Here is a 24,441-nt window from a genome sequence, read left to right on the forward strand (position 1 = left end):
ATTGTCAAAATAGATGATGATTAGTTTCCTGTTGATAGTTTCATAGAGTAACTGATAAATTTTCCCTGCATCACTTGAATACAATGAAATGATGGATTACCCTGATCATGTCCTGGGTTAAAGATCTCTCCATGGTTTTAATGGCATAAGGGGAGCTTCCATTATCCATTACACACATATATATTTCTTTTTTACTAAGTATCTTACAATTTTACTGTTTATATGCAAAATTTCAATAAATATAGAAAAAAACATTACACACTGTAGTTGCCAGTGTACTTTGAAACAACAATTAGACAATGTTGGACCTTCAACAGGGGTCCGTGACCTCTAATGGGTCCTCAGAGTTACTGTCAAATTATAGATGAGTAATATTTTGAAAGTTTTTATTTTTCAAAAATTTTAATGTGTCTGAAAGTACACACTAACATATACAATATGTTATGTTAAATGTATATGTTATATATAATATATATGTGTATATGTATGTATATAGCTGTATATAGCTATAACTAGTCAGCTAACTATGTATAGTTGAAACATATTGGCCACTAACGCACCTAACATTAGCCCTGTCACTACTGCTGTGACCTGTTTATACATGGCACTATCGGCCACCCTTTACGTTATTGCAGGCCCAGTTTAATCTGCAATAGACTTTCACAAGATATACTGTATGTAGTAGCGGGTCCTTGCTCCATCTCTCCATCACCTAAGGCGTCCTTATCCTGTAACAATGTTGAAGACCCCTGACTTTTTGGAGAACATATAATTCAACAGTTAAATGAACAACTAAAACATGAAATTATATGATGTTCTAATTACATACTCAGAAATTTGTACAGAGTTTGGTTGGCAACTAGTCAAGTCAGTCTTGGCAGTCCTGAAAAATTAATTCACAATGATTTTTGCAGGCTTCAGTGACTCCCCTGTTTGGACTGTGTTTGAGACTGGTGAGGAAGTTGCTTTATGTTTAATTGCAATCATTAAAAAACATATTTTAACAAGGATTTGAGTAGAAAAGAAAAAGCAGTGGATCTACCCTTTAACACTGACAAGAGCACACAGACAATCTGCTCGGCTCAAACCTGCTGAAAGCTCAGACATGGCCAAACGAGCCCCTGAACAACCAGGTCACTGGGAACACTGGGGCCCTGCCAGCTTTTGTGAAGCAGCTCGCTAAATGTCAGTGGGGGCACTTTGTGTGTGTGTGTGTGTGTGTGTGTGTGTGTGTGTGTGTGTGTGTGTGTGTGTGTGTGTGTGTGTGTGTGTGTGTGTCAAAGCCATACACCCTCCTCTCATGTTGGGAGAGCAGAGGCCCGGTCCTTCACTCCTCTGTGACCGTTGTCCACCTCCTCCTCCGCCTGTCTTTTTCTTTCCTCCGTCCTCTTTTTCTCCTTAAACTGTCTTTTGTTTTCATTTTCATTGGCATTTCTGCTCCGTCGTTGTTCAGGTCCTAAATGAGTCTTGACTGGCCCGCAGGCCATTGGAGAAGCACAAAGGACTTCGTTCTACTCGCTACAGTTGATCCATTGTGGCCGTGCCACAATGCACTAATTGGCGATGACAATTAAGCGCGGTCGACACTCAGCTTCAATTTACCCGCTGCTCAACATACATCACAGGCAAATGATTCAGCCTCTGAGCCGCTTGCTCTCACACAATATGCATATTCACTCAGGCAGGTTTACATGCACTCTTTATTCTTATGAATCTGCTTTTTCTCTGCTCGGTTTGAGGTTGAGCTCACAACCTGTCAAGCGGCCGAAAACTGACACGTTATCGCTTGTCACTTAGCAAACTTTGAACTCGTTTGGAAGCTCATTCTCAACCTTGGAACAAGTAGCTGACAAAACAATCTCACCACAAGGCCCTTTCAGTGGCTGCTCTGGAGCTTTTCATCTCATCATACAGTCTTCCTCAGTAGACAGACTAGCAGTTGTCATGAAATTGTAGTGGAATGGAAATGTGAAAAACTTCCATTTGAATTTCCATGTAAATTTCACAACATCTGGGAAAACTCAATCTGCCACAGAAGATTGTGTGATATGATCGGTGGTGGAAGAAGTACTCAGATCCTTACATTGAGTAAAAGTAGCAATACAACAATTAACAATGCTCCATTATGAGTAAAAGTCCTGCATTTAAAATCCTCCCTAAGTCAAAGAACAGAAACATTATCAACTAAATGTACTTTAAACATACTACAGTGAATTGGTTATGAAACAGTCTCAATTTAATACTAATGCCTCTTTATGACCTTTGTAAGTAAACAAGACCATCATCCAGAAGATCTCTACATAGTTCTTGTTTATCCTGTCACCAGATCAGACTCCGAAAAATAAAAGTTTTTAATATGGTGGAGTGCTGAGGATGAATTGTGGGAAGGAGCTGCTCTGTAGTCTGGTGGTACAGCAGCATAACAACTGGCTTTTAACATAACATCTTATATTGGCCTTGCTTCTGAGCTATATCTTGCGGTTGGATTATTATTATGAAGACATAACATTACCAAGGAACGTCGATAATTGCAGCTTTAGCTCAACAAAATTACCATTAGCACTCGAATCAGTTAGCTTTAAGATTATATGTAACCCAAGCTCGCCAGGCTTCGAGGCCAACTTGCATAGTGGCCAAAACATGTAATTACAAGGGCACATGATGCACTGTGGCCCAAAGAGACTTTTTCCCGTTAGCTTTCATTGTGAAATAAGCGTCTGTAAAATGGTGGATACATTTTTTTGAACATCAGAATTTGAGCCATTCAGTCCAAATACAATTAGAAAGTCTAGAAGAGCCGCAGCGTTAAATCATTTCATTACCATTCAAGATAGCCGGGTGCTAAACCATAAGTTATCCGTCTCAATCCAGTGTGCACGTTCTATGATCCTCACAAAGCAGAAGAGCCATGTAATTCTATACCTGGGAAGTCGAGCTTTTTTGGCTTCATGTGTCACTTAACAGCTTTCACAGGAATGAATGGGACTTCGAAGCTGTATCCATATTTTAATTGTTGGATCCATGTTGTAACCTCGGTGTACGAACGGTAACAGAGTTTACTTTGTTTCGCCATTGTCATATTACAGCTATTAATCTTACACACTGGTACTTGGGAGATAGGAAATGGGGAGTCTCATTTTCATGTTTCGCCAGGGTTTCCCCTAGGCCCTGGTCATACTGCTACTCTCCACAGAACACAATACGAACACAAAATCAAAATTTCCAGGTACCACTTTAATTTTCAAAAGTAAAAATACTAATTTTTCTGAAAATCCCCTTTCCTGTCCTCCATTATAGATAACTTGTGTTTGTCAGTCAGGTGGAGGTCTTTGGATGACTCAGTTCCTTCTAAGTAAGATCTGACCCAGGCACCGAGTCAGGCTGGGTCCAAAATATATGTAGACTAATCAGGTCTGGTGGGGCCTCAGGAGAACAATGTGTTTTCTGAGGCAGACTTGGAGAGTAAACTGAAGAGAGATGTCACGTTTGGCTGCTGGTTAACTGCTGCTTTTGGTCTTTTTCTTTCTATTTGGTCTTTTCAGGTTAACTGCATTTTAGATTGGGTCCAATCTGGACAAGTTCTGACTGTGCTTGGATCCCTTTCTGTAAATAGATTCATGCACCTGGAGTTCTGGGTGGTCTTCCACTGGTTTTGGTCAGATAGGGTCCAGCAGAGCTCTATAGTCAGATTCTGAGAATGAGTCTCAAACTATTGAGCTTTAAATCAGCGCTGCTTGATGTCATCACAAACCCATAAACCCACTGATGAATACAGTTGGGGTTTAAAAATCAACAGGACATTTTGTGGATGATGATATCTCATATATAAATATCTATACAGCCTGTTAAATGGATCCAGATGAGGAGTCTACAGCCATGCTAGTTCTCTGTGAGGCTGTGCTTACACAGCCGTGCTTTGAGCTAAATGTCAGAATGCATTATCGCAAGACAGCGTTGACATGCTGATGCTACTGTAACATTTGCCTGTTAGGACTCACCCCACATAATGTGGCAACAACATGGATGCTGCAAAGGACATTTTTGAATTTGAGTGTTAAAACATGTTTTTTTTAAATTTATTTATGTTTTATTATGAAGCAAAATTGTTATCAGGGTAAATCATAATAAATAACTTTTCTAATTAACCTCGGTCACTCTACCTGACCAGCCACTAACGGTTACAACCTAATACAATATGAAACAATTACAAGTAGTCAAACAATTGATATGAAATGTGTGAATTACTAATTCACTACCACCCACCATGATTCTGTCTATTTAACTCAAAGTTGGTCACCGGGTTTTCAAGTTGTTGTCTGACTTGAGGGGAAAAAATGTCAAGTCATTTAGTCAGATTAATTTTTTCTCTAAATATTCTGACTCAGCATGAATGTTTGTAAACACAAGTACAGCTGAGGCTGATGGGAATCAGCCGTGGTGTGATTATGACATTTCCTTTTAAATTTAATTTGCTGACAAAGACGGACTTCTTATGCTGGTCGTTCACAGAGAACAAAATAAAGTTTTAAGGTGGTCCAGTATGTCCATTTATACCATTGCAGAAAAATGCAAAAAATACTGTAGACTCCCATTTGTAGCTAGCACCAGTAGCTCAACAATGCAAGCCACCACCATTGTGTGTATTATAACTTGATCCCCAGTCCCCACTCAAATAACATGAACATTTCTCTACACAAGACTCAAACAATTTCGCTATTAAGAAGTAAGTCTTTATTGGCATCAGTGGCTAGCAGACAAATTTGAACAAAACCAGACAGGAGGAAGGGCTGATCAAATAAAAAAATCAACTTCCTGTACTTGCATAAAAGTTTGGCTGCGGTGAAAATAAACAAGGATAAGAAAAAAAATAATAACTTAAAAAGTGCAAAAGAGAGAAGAGCTTCAGTCCAGTTACTGTTTAAATACTGTACAATATATTCTCCTCCAAACACGTCAAGTAAAAATATACTGCTATGATCATAATGTGCCTGCAACATAAAGCATATTTCCAAACACACTCCTGCTCTGATGAGACGACCTGTAAACATCCTGACAACACTGACACTATCTTCAGTCATAAGATGTCATGTTAATAGTCAAAGTTTTGTCAAAACTTGGTGTTTTCACTACAGTTAAAACACAACAGAGCTTAGCATAGACACACACATAACACATTCTTCAATGTGTTCATATTTTTGCTTCCAATTCCAGATGGAAATGAAAAAAGGCAAAAATATAGGAAAGTTAGGAGAAAAAAACAAAAAAGAGATCAACTTAACACAAAGCTGCACTTTGTATGAATGAACAGACGAACATTCTGCATGAACCAATAAAGAAATTAATACAAGTTTTAAAGCGACTACTGTGTCAAAGGTCAGTTTGTTGCCGTTCTGCTTTGTTTTTTGTTCTCTGTGTAATTTGTGTGCATCAATTATAAGAATAAGCGGCAGCATATACTTATAGGAATTATTTGTCCAAAAAGGTTTTGTACAATATTTTTAGTTTAGTACATACTATGACCCAATTAATTACTGAAAAATGTGCCTAAAACATCTGTAAGTATTTATTAAGTGCATTACATAAATCGTTACACCTTGAAAACTTCTGTAATACTGCAAAAAAATAAATAAATAGGTTCAACAGGGTCTAAGAAACATAGGCTTTAACAATGGAACAGGTTTATCTAGATTATGTAAAGCAATTCATTTGGAGGTAAAACTGAAAACATACAGATAAACAGATTCAGATTTTGTTCGATTAAACAACATTTAACATCCCTTAAACATATTTCACAAGGTATTATTTTGCACAATAAATATAGAAATCTGTGGTTGGAGTACTACCTGAAATCTGGTACACTGACATAAATCTCGGAGCTTAGGTTGGACTGAGGTTTGTTATTTTTTCTCTGACTACGTCAATCCTCTGGGCCGTGTGTGTCATGGGTCTGAACTATACATCATATTGAATGTTTTGACGGATATTGCTATTGTGATTTGAGTCACGATTTCAGTGGGCATGGTAGTTTTTATATTTAATTTTCACTGAAAAAAATATAAAAATTATGATGATGTGACTTTTTTTCTGGGGTATCGACCAATCAAGCATGTTCCTTTATATCTGGAGACTTTGATTCATAGGCCAGGTCATCTCAGCAGCACCACAATGCTTCAATTATCATGACAACATTTACCTTTAGGGGAAAAAATGCAGCTCTCATCATTTGGAATATGCACTAGGTCATATTGTGATTTTGAAATATTTCGATTTATTGTTCAGTCCTATTTGGCAGCAGCAGTCTGTTTCAGCTGGGTATATATCAAAAATACTTCACAACCTTGTCATTACTTTTTTATGCAGCAGGCACAATCAGTCAACAATAACTTAAACATTTAATTTTTAACACACAGCACATGTAAAATAAAAAACAAACAAAAACAAAACAATTGTAATCAGCTGACATCAGTGCATTTTCCTGTCATATTTTAAACTACGCTTGGTTATTTAGTTTTAGTCTACAGTATCCTACATGCTTCATAAACATGAATAACTGTCAGTCTGAACTCTGATCTTCACAAAAATACATATTCAAGAGTAAACCCGTAACTGCTGTTTGTCAGCCAGCTGCTGATTACAGCATCTCAATCGTACATGGATTCCCTTCAAAGTTAACATGTTCATATGGCTCAAACAAGCTGGAAAAAAGGAGGATAAAGAGGATAAAGAGTGGACAGATGAGCAAAGAATTAACACTGAAATCAGCCCGGCCCCACCGAGACTTCAGTTTCTCTGAGAAGAAAACAAGTAGCATGAAGGAATAGCAGCTACTTTTCTATCCTAATTATTACAATTTCTGGTATACTGGGCTTTAAAGCTACAATACATGACTTTATAATGCTGCCCAATACTCCAAATTTTCTCGAAACTTGTGGATATTTAGAAACTTAAACATTAACTGTTAGTTTGACGCAAACTTGGTCATTTTCAGACGCTGTAACTTAATCAGGGCGTGTAGCTTTATGGAGGCAGCGATTACTTTCTGTCTCTGCCAAAACACTGTAATGTTTTTGTGGAAAGCACAAAAACTTTTTGTATCTAACTATAAAAATGTACAGTGTAGGATTTGCATCATCGGTTGTTACGGATATTTACCAAAAACCTTTCACAAAACCAAATCCAAATCCAAAAACATTAACTGATGCTGAAACAAAAATGCGTAAAATCTTATTTTCTGTTTTCCTTGATGATTTTATTCTTGGACACTAGTTGTAGCTAAATAATCAGCTGATGGACTTATTTTCCCACATTTCTGTAAAAAATGGCTTTAAAACAGGATGGAAACGCAGCTGCTGCAGCGGTGTTAAGAAAATGTAAACTGAAGTGTTTCCAGACCTTTACACATGAAAGCAGTGGGCTATAAAGGCCATCTAGGTATGCATAGAGATACTAAACGCTAAAGCTGCTATCATGTTTTGATAGATTCTGCATGAATAAAGCACAACAGGAAGTAGAAACACAGAGGAAGATAGGAGGGGAAAGGCAACAATGAAATAATAAGTTACAGTATATTATTGCCCCTGTTATTTTACATTGAGAGTGATGAGGGAAGAAGATGTGCTCAGACGGACGGACACAGAGTCCCTTTTAAATTAATTAACACTGATCAAATGTGTGAAATCTGTCAGTTAACAATAGGTGAATGAGATACAAGAGAGAAAGAGAAAGGATGGAGGGAGTCTATATTTCAGTATCATTTACATATCACAGCTATCATATTTTTAAGTTATTATTTTTATTATTATTATTTAGTACAATCCAATCTAATGGCTCCAGTTACATCCCAAGTGAACCCCAAATGTAGTCAGTTACCTAAATATCACTATAAAGTATTTGTATTTTGCTTCTTCACAAACAACTTTACTTTACTTTAGATTTCAGAGGCGACATGTTGAGGTTTTAAAAAAATTATCATCCAGACATCCAGAGGAGATGTTTGAAACCCACAGCATAATCCACTTTCCTCAATGTTGATCCACATGTTTCAAACACTCACTCTGTCCAAAACTACATACACCTGCGAACATACGCTGTAATCAGGCTACCAGAGATACTGATGCTGATGCTGCAGTTTATAGTTTATAGTCTGAATATGTAATGTTGTTCAAAAAAGGCAAATTTCACAATTCTGTAATGACGACCACTAGATAATTATGTTACACTTGCTTTATCTAACGAATATATTCATTCCCTCCATAAATATATTAATCAAAAGTAGTAAAAAATGCCCATCTTAATTCCCTTACGTTGAAGGTAATGACTTCAAATAGCTTTTTGGTCTAACATACAGTCCATAACCCACAGATATTAAGTTTACTGTATTTTAAATTCAGCAAATTCTCACATTAAAGGAGCAAATATTTAATATTTATGCTTGAAAATGCTTCAACGATTACCCAATTATCACAATAGTAGTTGAATAATTTACTAAAAATCAATTAATCAACTAATTGCTTCAGTTGTAAATGGTTTTACTGTTTGCTTCAATGATCTTTGTGATGAAAGGAGGTCTTATCGTTTCAGCAGCACCTAAATCAACCTGTGGGTCTCCTGGAGCTCACACCAGAACTGGACATGCAGTCTTGGATTTGTCGAAGAATTGTGTTAAGTCATATTTGTGCAAATATAATAGTACGTCTAGTGGACTGTGCTGCAGGAGAGGTCTGAGAAGTTTTTATGGATGTTGTGATACTTTGTTCCCGACCATGACAACTAGTTAAAGCATAGGTTCACAACTTGACTAGTCTGTCTCTGCTTATTTTGTTTGATAAACAGTCCAAAGCCTGAAGAAAAGCAGCAAGTCTTCACATTTCAGAAGCTGGAACCAAAAAATGTTTCCCTTTTTCGATAAATGATTAATCAATTACTAAAATTGTTAATACATTTTCTATCCATTGACTGATCACTGAACTTGAGCATAACAGGTGGATGTCGTTGGTTAGAATAAACCACCAAAACGTTTCAATTATTAATTGAATTTCTCCAGTTTATCAGCTGTGATTTTACACATTTAACCCCTGGAATAAGAAATAAGTGAAGGTGGTGATGTGGTGAAGGGGTGACGATGATGTGACGTGTTATGTTTGACAACAAAATACAAGTAGTTCAGTCTGTAAAGCCTGGTGCAGCAGTTCTTCAGTTGGTTTTTTCCCTGCTCTTTACAGTAGGAAAAAGGGGGGGGGGGCTTTGTTCAGGTGTGTGTGTGTTACAGGTACACACACGCAAACACAAACCTGGCGATGCATCACACGCTCTGAGCTAGTCCTGTCAGAGAAGCTGTTCTAGTGTCACACACAAATCAGACACACAGGCACTTCGTCCAGCGTCACGGCCTGGCGGCACCCTTACTCTCACTGCTTCTGTGCATGTGTGTGTGTGTGTGTCTCAGGTGTCTTGGTAGGGCAGGTGAAAACACCCGGGGCTGTCGTCGTCTGGGGACCAGAAGGAGGACGGCTTCTTGTGGTGGAGTTCTCGGCGAACGCAGCGAGGACACGGCTGAGCCTTTTGTCGACACTCGGTGTGGAAGACGGCGCCGCAGCCGTCACACCTGCAAAGATCAACGCACGTCAGTCAACAAGTTCTTCTAGTTGTTTGAGAAGAATATCAGCACAGTTCCATCCCACCGATGTTGATTTCAAGTTCAAGAAAATAATATTTGTTGCATTAATTTGCTTTCTTAGCATTAGATGAGAAGAATGATATTAATCTCATGTCCAGCAGTTGGTTTAAAGCAGTAACTTCCTAGGGTCTCGTTGTTACCATGACCTCGCCAGGCAACCAGCTGAGACTCCAGGAAGTCTCAAGTAAAAGTCTGACCATGGATGTTTTATAGGAGCTGGATACCGGACCAGAAGATGGCACCTAGTCAGTCATATAAGAATTGCTTGCTGAGTGCATACACACAGAAGTTTCTAGCTTCTGCGTTACTTCTGGGGGTTACAGCCCACTGAAACTGTTAATCCCATTATGCTTCTGAACCAATCCTGAGATATAACATGAATGTGTGTGCTTATATACAGTGGTGACATCATTCATAAAAAAAAGTATTAGAAAGTTAAAAGTTTTAGAAAGATTAAATCCCAATAGCTTAAAAATATACAGTCCACGGAGTAATAACTGATCATTTTTTACAGCTGGTGGTGTCCTGTCACCAGTTATACAGAGGTCTCTTTCAAAAAATAAAAGCAAGGCTTAGCAGCGGGTTAAATCATTGAGATATAACATGTTAATTGGTGGATCTTAAAGCTGCTGCTAGGTGATTTTTTTTACCTTTGGACAGAGCAAGGCTAACTTTCCCCCCGTTTTCAGTCTTTAGTTTAAACTAGTCGGCTTCATATTTCCCATACAGATATGAGAGTGGTGCTGATGTTATCATTTAACCCTCAGTAAAGATCAGTGTTTTCCTTCAATACTTCCAAAGTGTCACATTTATGAATTGTATGTTGAAATGAAATGTACATTTCATGACGAGCTTGTTCTCACAAAATGTACAAACTGCTCAGAGCTTCCGTAGATCTATTTTGACTTTGACAATACAGCTTCAATGCTTTCTAAAGTTTCCACAAGCTACATGTCGAAGAGTTTGCAGCATGGATGGACTAATCAATTACAAAGCAGCCTATAAATGTCGCTAGATTAGAGAGGTTAGGGATCTCCCATTTATTAGCTCCAAAACAGCAATATCCACTAGATAAATGGATTTGAACTACTTCATAACTATTTTGTAGGTCTGGACATCATTCCAGTTAACTGTTGATATCTGGGAGCATGGCAACGTTGTTAAAAAGTACACTGATGGGTAAAGAAACATGAGTTTTCACAATCACACTGGTTAACAAGCAACTTGTTAAACAAAAGTTAACAGTAATATTATGACCCAACCCATCTATAACAGTTTACAGTCCTACTTCCTGCTTCAACTTTTAGCAAATGTACTTACTGTGGCTGTGTGCACACTGTGTTCCTGTACGATGAGAAATTATTACTGACATTGGTTTAGTTATTCTGGATGTGCGACGGTTTGTTTGTCCCAAATTAAAACAATTCACCTGGAGGTTACAGTGTTATTATTACTGACAGAAGCTACGGCCAAGACTACAAATATAATACAGAAGATTACAAACTAAAATGATCTATTAAGCATACTCAGCTGTTTACATCATGTTATTGCTAATTTCCTGAGCAATCAGTGTCTTGAGTAACTGGGTCATCAGAGTGCAGCTCTGCTCCGGTAAGTACAGTAGATACAGCCGTTATCAGTCAACACTTAACACTTCCTTCACAAGCCATAAAACACAACTCAACAGGCGAGGTGTGTATGTGTGTGAGTGATAGTCCAGACTGTCTTGTCAGCGTCTCCACAGCAGAGAGTCTTCTAGGAATCAGCTCTTATCTCCCTGCTGTCTGTCACTCAGTTTCAGGGACAGGGACAAGGACTGGACTGTGTTAACTGTCCATGTCATTAATAAACACTCAGCTGTCTCGTACGCTCGATCACACACACACACACACACGCACAGAAGAACTCTCTCATGCCAACCAGTGTCATTAACAAGCAACAGGCTCACTTCTGCTGCTCGGACAGACAGAGAGAGACAGCACTTGCTCACATACACATTTCATCTCATTGCTTTGTATCTTTCCATACAGATATTGTTTGTATGTGTCCAGGCTTTGAGATATTGGTCTTCAACATTTCTACTTCTACTCTACTTAATCTCCAACTATTTTGATAATTGATTAATCAGTTTGAGTAAGTTTTTAGTTGAATAAAAATGAATATTTTTAAATGTGAATATTTTCCGATTTCTTTCCTCCTCTATGACAGTAAACTTAATATCTGTAGTTTGTGGATTCAAAGACGTCATATTTGGCTTTGGACTATTTTCTGACATTTTATAGACCAAGAAACAAATTGGTAAATCGAGAAAATAATTGACAGATAAATCCACAATGAAAATAATCATTGGTTGCAGCCCTGGTTCAATGGATTGTTTCTGCATAAGATGCTACAGTCATGTTTCCACGCTGTGAGCGCCACAAATGAAATTCCATTCACATAGATTTTATCAGGGTGGAGGTAGACGTCTCAGAGACAGCTACATTAAAACCTGGAAAACTCATATCAAAACTACCTGCAGGGCGTGAATCTATTAGAGGGAATGACTACTGCATGACATTACATCACTATTTCTCATGTATCAGAGTGTCTCCATACTGCTGCCTTACTACAGAGGAAAGAGAGCATTCATTCAGTCAACCCCCAGAGAAATATACTTTATACTGGTGGTTTGCTTTTAGGCAGTCTCAGAAAAAGAAATGCAAGGTTGTTGACACAACTCACTGCTTTCTGAAGAGCCTCTCCAGGAGCCTCTGAAGTTCTCAAGTTAGACCGAACTGAAGCAAAGTTTAGAGATGGCAAAGGCAATGGAAAGACACAAGCTAGAACAGATTTATTTTTTGGTACAAAGTGAGGCAAATAGTCCACTCTGGTTCAAATTGTCAAAAATCTTCTCAATGTGTTTGACTCCGCTTCATGAGTGGGAAAAAAAAGTACAAATAGAAGAATATTTTAAAAAGAACTGGAGTTCCTGTTAAGTTCTGAGATAAAACCCTAGACTTTCACATTAAATTGCTAGCTAGAGCTACAGTTGGTATGTTGGTATGTCCACCTGTCATGTATGTTGGATGTCTGTTCAATCTGCACCTTTAAAAGTGAATGAATTTAGGTTGAAGGAAACCTTCTTAGTGTAATGTTCATAAATCAGCAACAGGAGATCATAGAAAGTGACACACTTTATGGCACTGAATCAAGTCTGGCACCAAATGGTAATAAATATTTTTTTGTCTACATACTGTAGTGCTTGTTCTGCTTTGTAGTGTTTGTTTGACAATACCTGACAAGGTCGAAACTTTCAATTACATTTACTGGCAGCCTTCAATGCAGTGTGCCAGTCTTCTGTCTGTTTTTTTCTTTTATATCAATATTTCATGACCAGCCCAGATTTCTTTCGTTAAGTAAATGTTCAGATTTATAAAACTGTTATCTGATGACCTGTACCTCTTGGTTGCGTTCTCCTGGAAGGGGTAGATGACCTGTCCGTTGTGGCAGAGCTCACAGATGAAGCCTTTCTCTCGACACAAACTGCAGCTGAAAACATGGGAGCTGGCGAACTTGATCACCTTGGCGAGGAAGGGGGCCAGTTTTCCATCGATCACCTAGAGGGTGAGGAGAGAGGAGGAACAGAAAAAAGGACATGGTCAACTACAACTAAGACTTTAAGATCCAAGTTCACAATACAGGTATCAGACTTTGGTAAATATACCAGCTATCACAAACTGATGCAAATGTGACCTTTTGATCAGACTGTGCACCTCTGCGGTAGTAAAGTAGTTACTGTTTGACATGGTGATTGATGATATTCAGCTACATGTGATTACTATTTTATATTTATCGATCAAGCAATTAATTAACCTAAATTATTTTCTTTCATCAACATCCATGCATTATTCCTTGAATTAGAAATGGAGTTCCTGGTAGGTTTTGAGATTGGTTAAAAATCTTCTTTTTTTTTTTTTTTACGCCATTGACTTGATTTAAAATGACTACAAGAATGTAGAATCCTCTTTGGCTTAGAGGATAGATGGGAGACAGGACGAGAGGAAACTAAGAGAAGGATGGAGGGAGACAGTAAATGAGGTGAATGCCTTTTAATGGCAACGCTTGGCAAGTTCGTTTAAGAGCTGTGGGGAGGTTTGGCGGCGGGGGTCTGGACTTGTATTGTAGTGGATGACTAAGACAGGAAAAGCAGTTGGTGAAAAGAAAAGGCTGTGTGGAATCTTGCGGAAATAAAAAATCCATATGGTCGCAAAGCTTTTCCGCATCATGTTGATAATGCAGACAGACAGTGAGCGCATGTGAGACAGAAAGTATAAAGAGAGACTATAAAGTAAGAGAAAGAGTGGTAGAGATACAATATACAAGAGAGATCTTGAGAGAGAGAGAGAGAGAGCCGGTATTCAGATACAAGTGGTTCCACCTGGCAGAGCTCTGGACCTCCCAATTATAACCTCCTTCATGCTGCTTGTTACACGACGAGGACGAGAGGAGAAGAGGAGGAAACAAACCACACACACACACACACACACACACACACACACACACACACACAGGAAACATAGCACACTGAGGTACACTGTGTTTACAGTAAATCATACACCGGGACCAAAGTCTATTAGACTTCACACTGAGATTAATGACCTGCACTATAGGCTTTTACCAGAACAACCCATAGTGTCTCCTTATATACAATCTATGATATCGAATTATCACTGTCAGACGAACATGAGAGTGATGTTTTGGACCAATATCACTAAAAGCAGGATCTGTTCCTGTCAGTGTCACAAGGCTCCACCTTTACAGTCAAACTGTTCAAGGCTGCAACCACTGATTATTCATTTTGTGTTGTTTGGAGTCCAAATATGGGAAAACAAGTTAGTCCACAAATCTAAATCAGAGCCAAGATCAGATTTCTTCAACAATCTAAATAGATATAGGTGTTATAGTGTCTCTGATGGCTGTTTCCCATGTCGAGAAACAAACCTCCAATCAGAGCTTTGTAGGCTGCATAATGAATGAATCAAAGAACGTATTCCTTCATAGCAAGCTAGCGAGCTACACAGCTACAGCCATGAAAATAAAGTGAAAGGGGTACAAAAAAAGAGAAAATCATGAATGAGATTTCAGTTGACTTACAGAAATATGAAATCGACTCAACTCAACTTTGAGATTTGCGGGAAAAAAAGGCAAGCACGACTACATCTTCCTTTTAAGGTGAACAAGGCATTGGTTGCACAGATATTTTTCCATACACTTGCTGATGTAAAAGTTACATTTGGCGGTTTTAAGGGGAGGTAACAGCTGTGACTTTTTCTTGATGAACAATAGTTTTTCCACCCACACAACACCTCTGTGTACAGTTCTGGTTGTTTGGAAACCCCTGACAACAGGTCTCTGGCATGCACCAAGACACAGTTACAGCATGTAAATCTTGCTAAACCACACGTTGTCATTTTTACATTACTGTTTGTGTACAGATTAAACAAATGACAAATGACTTGTTAATTGTTTATAAATGTTCCACCTGAAACCCTTTCAGAGGGTTCTACCTAGCACCCAACAGAAAGTGTTATACCTATACATTTTAATAGAGCCTCGATAGGACGGCACTGCTCTTCTTGGCTTCCAATCTTGCCCATTGGTCACTTATGTCCCAAAAAGCATATTCCCAATAGATCCCCATTATAAAATAGGTCTCCAGAACTGTTAACAGGACACCTCGAACTGCAAACAAGGTCAATTATGTGTCCTTGTGTCAGGAATTTTTGATCCATGGAGGTTTTATGTGTAAAACGCTCAGCAAGCCAAAGATTCTCATTGGATTAAATAGGCACCATCTTTGTTCAGTTCTTCTATATAAATCTATGGTTGCACCTAGAACCATCTGTGAAGGTTCCATCCAAAAACCCCTGAAGAGGGTCTATAGAGAACCCATTCTATGGTGTAATGGATCCACCTAGAACCCTCTATGGAAGTTACGTCCAGAACCTTTCCACCATCTAAGGTTGCTAACAAGAACCCATCCAGGGGGCTCTAAACATAGTTTTTTATAAGAGTTTACCTTGATTTTCTTCTGTTTCTAATCTTCTGTCACTTCAATCCAACTTCTATTCATCAGTTCATACACAGATAGACAGGTGATCACACAATGTTTGGACAGGGTGAAGGGGTGTGAGCAAATCTAATCAAGTGTAGGTACTCAAATTGTAGAGACAGTAATCACTATTGATATGTCACACTTGTTTTGTAGAGGAGGAATTGTGATGACCTAAATCTTGACTTTATGCCATGAAGGCCCATGTTGCCTTGCTGGACTCTTTCTGTCTTTCTTTCAAAAGGGTTCTTCAAAAGCAAATGCTTCTAGATAGAACCTCAGCCTTTCAGAACCCTTACTTCTAAGGGCATTCCTTGTTGAGATTTTGTTTTTCACCATGAAATGATCTTTTTAAAACTGTATATTGTTGAATCAGGTTGCCTTTGTCTTACATTCAATTTTGTTTGTAGATCTGAAAGTGTGACAAATAACGCAAAAGTGGAAGAAATCAGGAGGGGCATCAAATAATTCTTCACAACACTGTGGTGTCCCCCTCTGCACAGCACAGCCCCGCTCAGTCCGGTCCAGCCCAGTCCACATGACAAACAGCTCTCCTGATGGAGGCTGACAGGCTCAGTAATTAAGGCGCACTATAATTGGACTGGGCAGAATCAGACAACTGGCAGCACAGCTCTGGTGGCTGACTGGTACTCTGGAGGGACGCTGGGAAAGAAGGCAGGAGGCACAGAGAGATGGATGGATGGGGAGTGACAAAGGTAAATGGACACTGGAAAAGAGGGACAGTGCGATATAAAAGGAAACAACAGAAGCCTGAATGCAATCATGCAATATAAACACGCTGAATTGCTCAAAAAAGACCAATTCACCAGTGATATTATCACATTAGTTTCTTTAGATTCCCAGATTCTCCATTTTCTTAAAATTCCCAGATCCCTGCCGTTACTGCTTCCTATAAATATCCAGTGACCATTTTATTAGCTACACCAAGGTAGCACTGGCCAGCAGGGTCACACTGGGACAGTAATTCAGACAGGAACTTCCAATTTCAGCACATTTAATTTGCACTCTCGCCCACATCCAACGAGGACAACAATGAAGCCAAATATTGATGGCTGTCCTGAGTGTCTCGCCAAGCAGTAGCCAGGCCCCTGGCAGAGGATCAGCTGGGTTGGACCAACTTCTGTCTCCAATTTGTTGACATATGGATTTTGCCAAATTATTTAACTTTATTCGTCTTTGTGAGAGGGTCGTCACACCATTACCGCTCCCAAGATAAATTAGAGGGGTTTTGAGATGATACACAGGACGGGAGAAAAAAGGAGAATAAAATATATTTCTGTTTCTCAAACCTGTCTTTTTTCTCTTTATCCTGGATAGTTTTCTCTCTTCCTGTATGTAAAATGATCAAAATAAATCAATATGAGAAAGTATGAATAAGTCTTTGGTTCAGATCATGTCCCAACTTGGACACAAATGATCAAAACACTGGAAAGTGCAAAGGTGGAAAATGACTTTTAAGTATATTTATAATATATTCACAACAGTATTTTCACTAGAGCAGCTGACAGGACCAATCCTCTAGATGTGCTCACATCCTTTACCCTCTTTCCCTCCAAATACCCCCCAACACACACACACACGTGCACAAAAGCACACACACTTCACCTCTTCTCCCTCCATCCATCCTCTTAAACTCCTCCCCCTCCAGTTCAACCTCTTCCCTGCTCCACGCAGAGTCTTTGTGCTCCAAAACCTCCTAATCCCCTAAAACTGCTGTTTAACAGCCGTTCGCCTGCCCTCCTCTCTCTCTCGGTCATAACCACACACACACACACACACACACACACACACACACACACACACACACACACACGAACACACACACACACACACACACACACACACACACACACACACACAAACACTCACACAAACACACAACCGCAGCTCCATTGAGGAACTAGAAAGCCAGCTGGGATTACATGGCTGGAAAGACCAGGGTGAGCTCTGTTTGGATAACACCCTCTCTCTCTCTCTCTCTCTCTCTCTCTCTCTCACGCACACACACACACACACACACACACACACACACACACACACACACACACACACACCGAAGACTTGATGTATGTCGGTTGTCAGTGTACACATGGTGGAGTCTTATCAGGGGGGGTTCCTCAGTAACCTACCAGATGAGAAGATGTTTGAGAATTTTTCCCGGCGATCCTCTTCATAGATTAATAAACAAACCTTAAATATGTGTCTACAAGCCTGATTCAACATTAAAATAACCTTGAATGTTGTGTAAAATAATAAAGGGGGTGAGGTGAAAGTAGCTACGTTAAATTAAATTGTAAACTCTAACAGAAAGTGTTATACCCATACTCCATCACCACATTCAGCATCAGCAATAAATGTTAAATTATGATCAAATAAAAGTGCAGTTATGATGCATCATTATCTGTCTTGTGCCTTAACCTGTGGATTCCTTGCTCCAACTTGTTGTTTCATGATATCTTCACTCTCAGTAATCTCAACCAGCATCAGAAATGTGCACGAGAAAACCTAGGCAGCTCAAGCTCATCAATTATTGTCTCCACGTAGCATCTCTTAAGATGCTCTATCCTTTCATAAGCTTATATATAGTCAGACTTCTTTTTGAAACCAGTGGAGTAACCCCCTGCCACTGGCCATGAGAAAGAAAAAATGCAGGTTCCACTTTTCAGAACCGGGAAGCTCTGTCCACGTTCTGTCCACCATCAATGGTAGTTACATTTTTGACAGGGTGCACGTCAGCTATGACAGTCTCAGAACCTGTGCAAATGGTTGCTGTTGGTACAGTTAAACTCCTTAGTGTCTCACTATTTCCCAATTTCCATTACAGGCTGAATTTGTTTTTTTTTATTAATATTTTTGACCTTATCATGTAACTTAGAATTGTGCATTTGCAGGGAAAAGCTCCATCTAAACTCAAAGTCATGAGCAGATCTTTCTTACAGCTTGTAACATTAACTTAAGAGGCCTCTTTGTGTCTGGACAAGTGTGAGTTGAGAGGCATGTCTGGCATGGAGAGAATGCCACTGTGTCACTGTTGGAAGCCTGCTGCACACACACTTACTTTCCTACTACTTCAGTCCTTGGTCCTCATAGAAAAACAGGAGAAACAATCCTTAAAACCAGCAGAGGAAAAAGGGCAGAGTGTCCTTAGACAAACACATATGTTTTCTCCGAATGGACTGGCTCCTAATAGGGGATATGGGTGGAGGCTATTTGTCGGGAGGTGAATAGACTAGTGTGGTCCAGGGTTTAGCCAGGGGAGTTTAGCCTTCACTGACCTCTGAGCCCCAACAAAAAAAGCTATGTTGATTAAGAGCGTCATTTTATTCAGGAGGTGAATCAAAAGAAACAAGCTTGTTAATATGGAAAACCAATTAAGAGGCAGAGTGCTTGAGAATCTCCAAGAGGGGGAAGAGAGAGAGGAGGGAGGAAAAGAAGGAGCTGTGCAAACTCTACCAAAGACAACTATTGTTAAAAATTAGCGATAAAACACCAGTTTGAGGTTTGTCAGTAAATCACAGAGGAACACACACACACACACACTCACACAATACACATGTGTTCTTGAGCGTGTGTGAGGCCAAGGGGATGTTGGGAAGAATGGAGGGATGTCACGCTTTGTTTTTATGCCTGTTGATTCTGAATGTGACCAATTAGTGAAGCAGAGAGACACAGAGTGTGGGAGTGGAGGAGGTGGAGGAGAGGGAGGGGGCTCAATCTCTTTCACCGTGAGAGTCTGTGGCCAAGCTCTGAGTCAGAGAGGGGTGAAAGAAAAAAATGGGGCAGGTTACAACATAATGAACATAATGACAAACAAAAGAACTTTTCAGTCATTTGTGGTCGCTTTCCTCAGACCCCCAACCCAACCCAGCTCAACGACTAGATACTGAACCGCTGAAAGGCCAGGGTGTTTTCTTATTTCATGATCTCTGCTTAAAAAATAATTCCCTACTTTCATTTTAAAACGAACACAATTAAATGCACCTAAATAAAGTATTCTCATAACTAGAATTAAAACAAAGTTGAATGGTGTTACTGGTGTTTACAGCAGGCACTCTGGTAGAGATTTGACAGTCTGCAATTTGATAAGAAAATATGCTGATTAAATAGTTGATAAGGCACATTGAGGTGTGATGTTGTAAAATAACAGATGAGGAAGAGTCAAAGGTTTCCACAACAAACAGTTTGAATTCTTTCCACGGAGACCATTGTTTTCCTGGATTAGCACACTTGAAAGAGCAAACCATGTCCTAAATAGGGCTATTAGAGGGTATTACCCTCTCTTATCGCTGTTATGACAAGGACACTTGCCAAAGAAACAAAGGAGAGGTTATGTTGACTTAAAAGGATAAGGAGAGCATTATTCTATGTTTTTCTCATTGTCACCAAATCCAATAAAAAGTTCAACTTCAACAATGTGTTACTTTGTCTCAATATTTTCTTCCATCTATGGCTTTTAGCCCAGAGCCTATTAGTTCAAACTGGATACATTAATCTTTAACAACAGGTCTCACACACACAAAAAGAGCTTAATGATTTATTAAAATAAATGCACAATGTAGTTTTCAGCAAATGTTACATTTTTAAAGGACTATTTACAGAGGTGGATTATTACACATTTGGTGTGTTAGCATTTGGGACAACAGGAAGGTATGTGTAAACTACAGTGTGTGTAATGAGGGAACATGTCAGCCAGTGCAACAGTGTGGCTCACTGATTAGTTTTCATAGTTTCTAGACAACAATGGTGCCTTGTGGCCAGCAAACATTTGCTAGCTAGCTAAATTAGCTTACTTACCTGCCTAGCTGCTGTCAACCACTGCCCTAATGTGTATGTTTCGAGTGTGTTCTTACATACATCTTCTGAAACTGAGATATACAGTTTAAACTCTGCACTGCTTTAAATCACCGATGGTGACCACCACTGAGCTTGAGATGTCCAGATCTGACACAGCTTCAAAGAGTTTTCCAGTTTTATTATCACAAAGTTGGCTCAGATTGGTTCCAACCAGCAAAACAACCTTCCACAACACAAGTCTTCATTTAAATTGAACTAAACCTAAACATTCCTTTATTGTAAATGAAAGTTTTAATCATTACCTAAACAAATCCTTATCATAAAAAAGGCTTGTTGTGAAAGTAAGAACAAGCCCGGCCTGAGGTCTAAACTGAAAATTGATTAAAGTTTTCTACATCACTTGTGAATGGCATCACTCTTATATGTATACATACAAATGGTGTGTCTGTGTTTGTACCTGCTGCAGGTCAGCCATGGAGTATAGGTGAATGTGCTGTAGCAGGTATTCTCTGGGGAAGATCCTGTGAAAAGACAAAAGTGAAAAAGTTTTAATGCATCACGCAGGTCCTACAGCACATCATGTTTTTTACCATCAGCATTAAGATGCTGAGGAGATACTCCAACGCTCTACTTTTAATAAAAAAGTAGATCTCTGGTGTGGCACCTATGTTATGCCAGTTAAAATTCAGATTTTTTTAAACCTGTAATTAAAGATAAAACAATATATTTTGCACCATCACAAAAAAACACGGTCAACTTTTAGACAAAGTGTTTGGGGAGACTGAGATGGTCATTGTATCCCTGTGTATCGAAAGAAACACTGATGTTAATTTTTTTCTTCAGGAAGCTAATGACGTAAACTAAGGTCTATACTATCCAAGATAGGTGACTCATGACACAGTTAATCTGACTCTGATTACACACAAACTAAATGCAAGTTGAATGTTAAAAAGTCAAACTACCTCCTAATATCCACTGTGCAGACCAGTTTTTTAAATAAAAGCAAGGTCTTGCAAACATAAATATGCAACAATAATCACATGTTCATGGTCCGAACCAAAGTAGTGATATTCATTTCAGTAGCATTCCCCCTTCTATTATGTGACAAAACACAGACAGGGGAGCTTGTATTTTGTGTTCAGAGTTGTGAGCAGGTTGTCTGATGTTTCAAATGTACTTTGGTGCATTTTTATCATTGTATTAATGTTTAAAAGGATGCTAATGCTAATTTCTAGCGCGGGTCAGTAACGCTAATTGCTAATCCCATTGATGTTTTGTTTGGTGGTGTATCACTTTGTTATTGTTATGCTAAAAGTAAGCTAATGCTAATCGCTAAGCTAATTGCTAATTCCGGTCAACAGAGGAGTGGATAGTGCGGTGCAACATTAAAGGAGTAATTCACCTACTCTGTTGACATTAAAGCACTTAGGTTTTAGTGGATTGACTCACTTCAGTGGTTTGTGGTATAACCACATTTGGATTTTGGTTGTAAAATGCACATGTTAAGTGAATTTGTAGCAATAATTCAATTCATATTCATGTTTGAAGTGTAAAGCATATTAAGTATCTATATAAAAAGAGCTAAAAAGGAGGAATGTTATGAGTAAACAAAGGTTTAAAAAGATAAATAATTTAATTTAAATAAAACCTGTATGCCAAAACACCTTGACATATGGTAATTCATTATAAGTAATTAATTTTTCTGTTGCTAAAACACCAACTGTTGTGATACATGGCAACTTATTTCAATGCACGGAAAGTATATCCTTAGTTTTTCGGTTACACATTGTAAAATACACTGAAAGAAGAAAGAAGTTAATGAGGTCTCATGTTAGAAATAAAACAGGATAACTCAAATTTTGCACTATATGTTCAAGTTGGTTTTGTTTAACTACCAGATTTAAAGACAAACTCTCACAAGACCAGCCCAGTGAGAAAAGGTTAGGACTCGAGGTGCTATATGTGTATATGTGACTGTGTGTGTGTTGTAAGGCATCCTGTCAGACAACTAAGCTGGATGGTACCATGTTAAATCCTGTCTAAGCTGTGATGAGTGTCACCAACACACAAGTATGTGTGTATTTATGTGTGTGTGTGTGTGTGTGTGTGTGTGCGTGTGTGTGTGCATGAGTGTGTGTGTGTCTGTCATCCAGGCACCTCATGGTGATAGGCACCACTGATAAACTACTCTGTTACGTACGTTTCTAACGGTTATCACATCAGCATTCATAAGAAACACACACACACACACACACACACACACACACACACACACGCACACACTGCTTCAATAATCAAATACACACATTAAGCAAACACACATTGGCTCCTCGTTGACTGTGTAGTCAGTACCCAGATGAACACACCCTCACAGTGTCTGTGATCTTGATAAAAGTGCTTGAGAATGAACGCATTTTGGGATTAGATTATAAACAGTAGATACACAGATCCCTGCATGTGTGCCAACAGCTGACAATATTTGTGTAAGACCTGATAGTATTGATTTCTATTTTTTATTTCACTATCCGCAGTGCTCTTTTCCAGTCCAGCAGACACACCTTTCATCAAACTTCTGTTATCACTCAGTGACTCTGGTCGTGTACTGAAGGAGGGTCTGATCTGAGTAAGTATGTGTGAACCAGCAGATGTAGGAAGTCCTGCAAATATATGTGTGTTTGTGCGGGGTGGACAAACACATCACAATCTAATTCAAACCAAAACAATATCTCTGCAATAAATCTTATCTTTGTCAAACTTACAATGTTCGATTTACGTTTACACAGTGTCAACAAGTGTGATACAGCTTACTGGATGCAATAAGTTTGTGGTTTTAACATTTTAATGATTTGTTAGTCTTCATTTAAATACATTTTTAGCCCAACCCCAGTCAGTTTCTTCTTGTCTAACGGTCAACGTTCTTCTAAAACAGAGCATGGGGGTGTCGTTAATAGTCATACGTAGTTATTACCATCGCAACCAGACAAGCTCAACATCAATAGCATGGATTAGTGACAGCATTGACATTAGATGGACAAGCAGCATGAATATTGGCAGTGATAGTGATAGCTGTCACTCAAACAGAAGTTCTTCTTGTGTATAGAGGAGCTGCAGAGTTTATTCAGGGTCAAAATGTAACCTGTACTGTACATTTACTGCTACTAGAAAACTTCTCACACACTAAACACTGGCCTTTTTTTTTTAAGAAGCCACGCAACTTTTATAACCCCGATGGGAGGATGACATACCAGGATGACTACCAGATTCTACTACAGTCATACGTCATTATTCCATATTAGCATCAGCTTCAATTTCATGACTTTGTGCACAAAATTTGTCAAAAATATCATAAAAATATCAAAATACCAAAATACACTGGAGGGGGCCTTTAAGAAGGTTAAATTCCAGAGTCACATTCTTGTAAACTTTTACAGAAGAGCAATAGAAAGCATCCTGACTGAAAACATCACAAACTGGCATGGTTCATGCATGGCCAAGGACAGGAGGGCTCTGCAGCGGGTGATTAAAACAGCCCAGAACATCACTGGCACCCATCTACTGAACAGCAGTGATATCAGTGATATTGGTGAAGTGAGGCGTCTGCACAGACCCCAAAGGATACGAAAAGACAACATCCACCCCAGCCAAGTTTGTTCATCCTGCTGCCGTCTGGCAAAAGATACAGAAGTATTCGCCGCCATAACACCAGACTACAAAACAGCTTCTTTCCCCACGCTGAGAGACTCCTGAACTCATCCTCAAAACTCCACCATCAAAAACATTTTTTCTTGTGTAGCATAAAGGTACTACAACTTGTATGTTGTTGTACAACCCTCTGTTGTAAAAGGACAAATAAAAC

General features: G+C 39.0%; 1 protein-coding gene across 1 annotated transcript in view; it reads right to left on the reverse strand.

Annotated features, from left to right (window-relative positions):
- Window positions 1-4,714: 4,714 nt before the first annotated feature.
- The window catches only part of plekhm3 (pleckstrin homology domain containing, family M, member 3), a 49,745-nt gene continuing 30,018 nt past the window's right edge, over window positions 4,715-24,441 (reverse strand). The window contains exons 6-8 of the mRNA XM_073474344.1: window positions 21,043-21,106; window positions 13,118-13,275; window positions 4,715-9,604 (exon numbers count right to left, since the gene is read on the reverse strand). Coding sequence (XP_073330445.1) covers window positions 9,442-9,604; window positions 13,118-13,275; window positions 21,043-21,106 — 385 coding nt within the window. The 3' untranslated portion in view covers window positions 4,715-9,441. The remainder of the gene's footprint in view (window positions 9,605-13,117; window positions 13,276-21,042; window positions 21,107-24,441) is intronic.

Source organism: Pagrus major, chromosome 9 (genome assembly GCF_040436345.1).
Source record: "Pagrus major chromosome 9, Pma_NU_1.0".
NCBI lineage: Eukaryota > Metazoa > Chordata > Actinopteri > Spariformes > Sparidae > Pagrus > Pagrus major.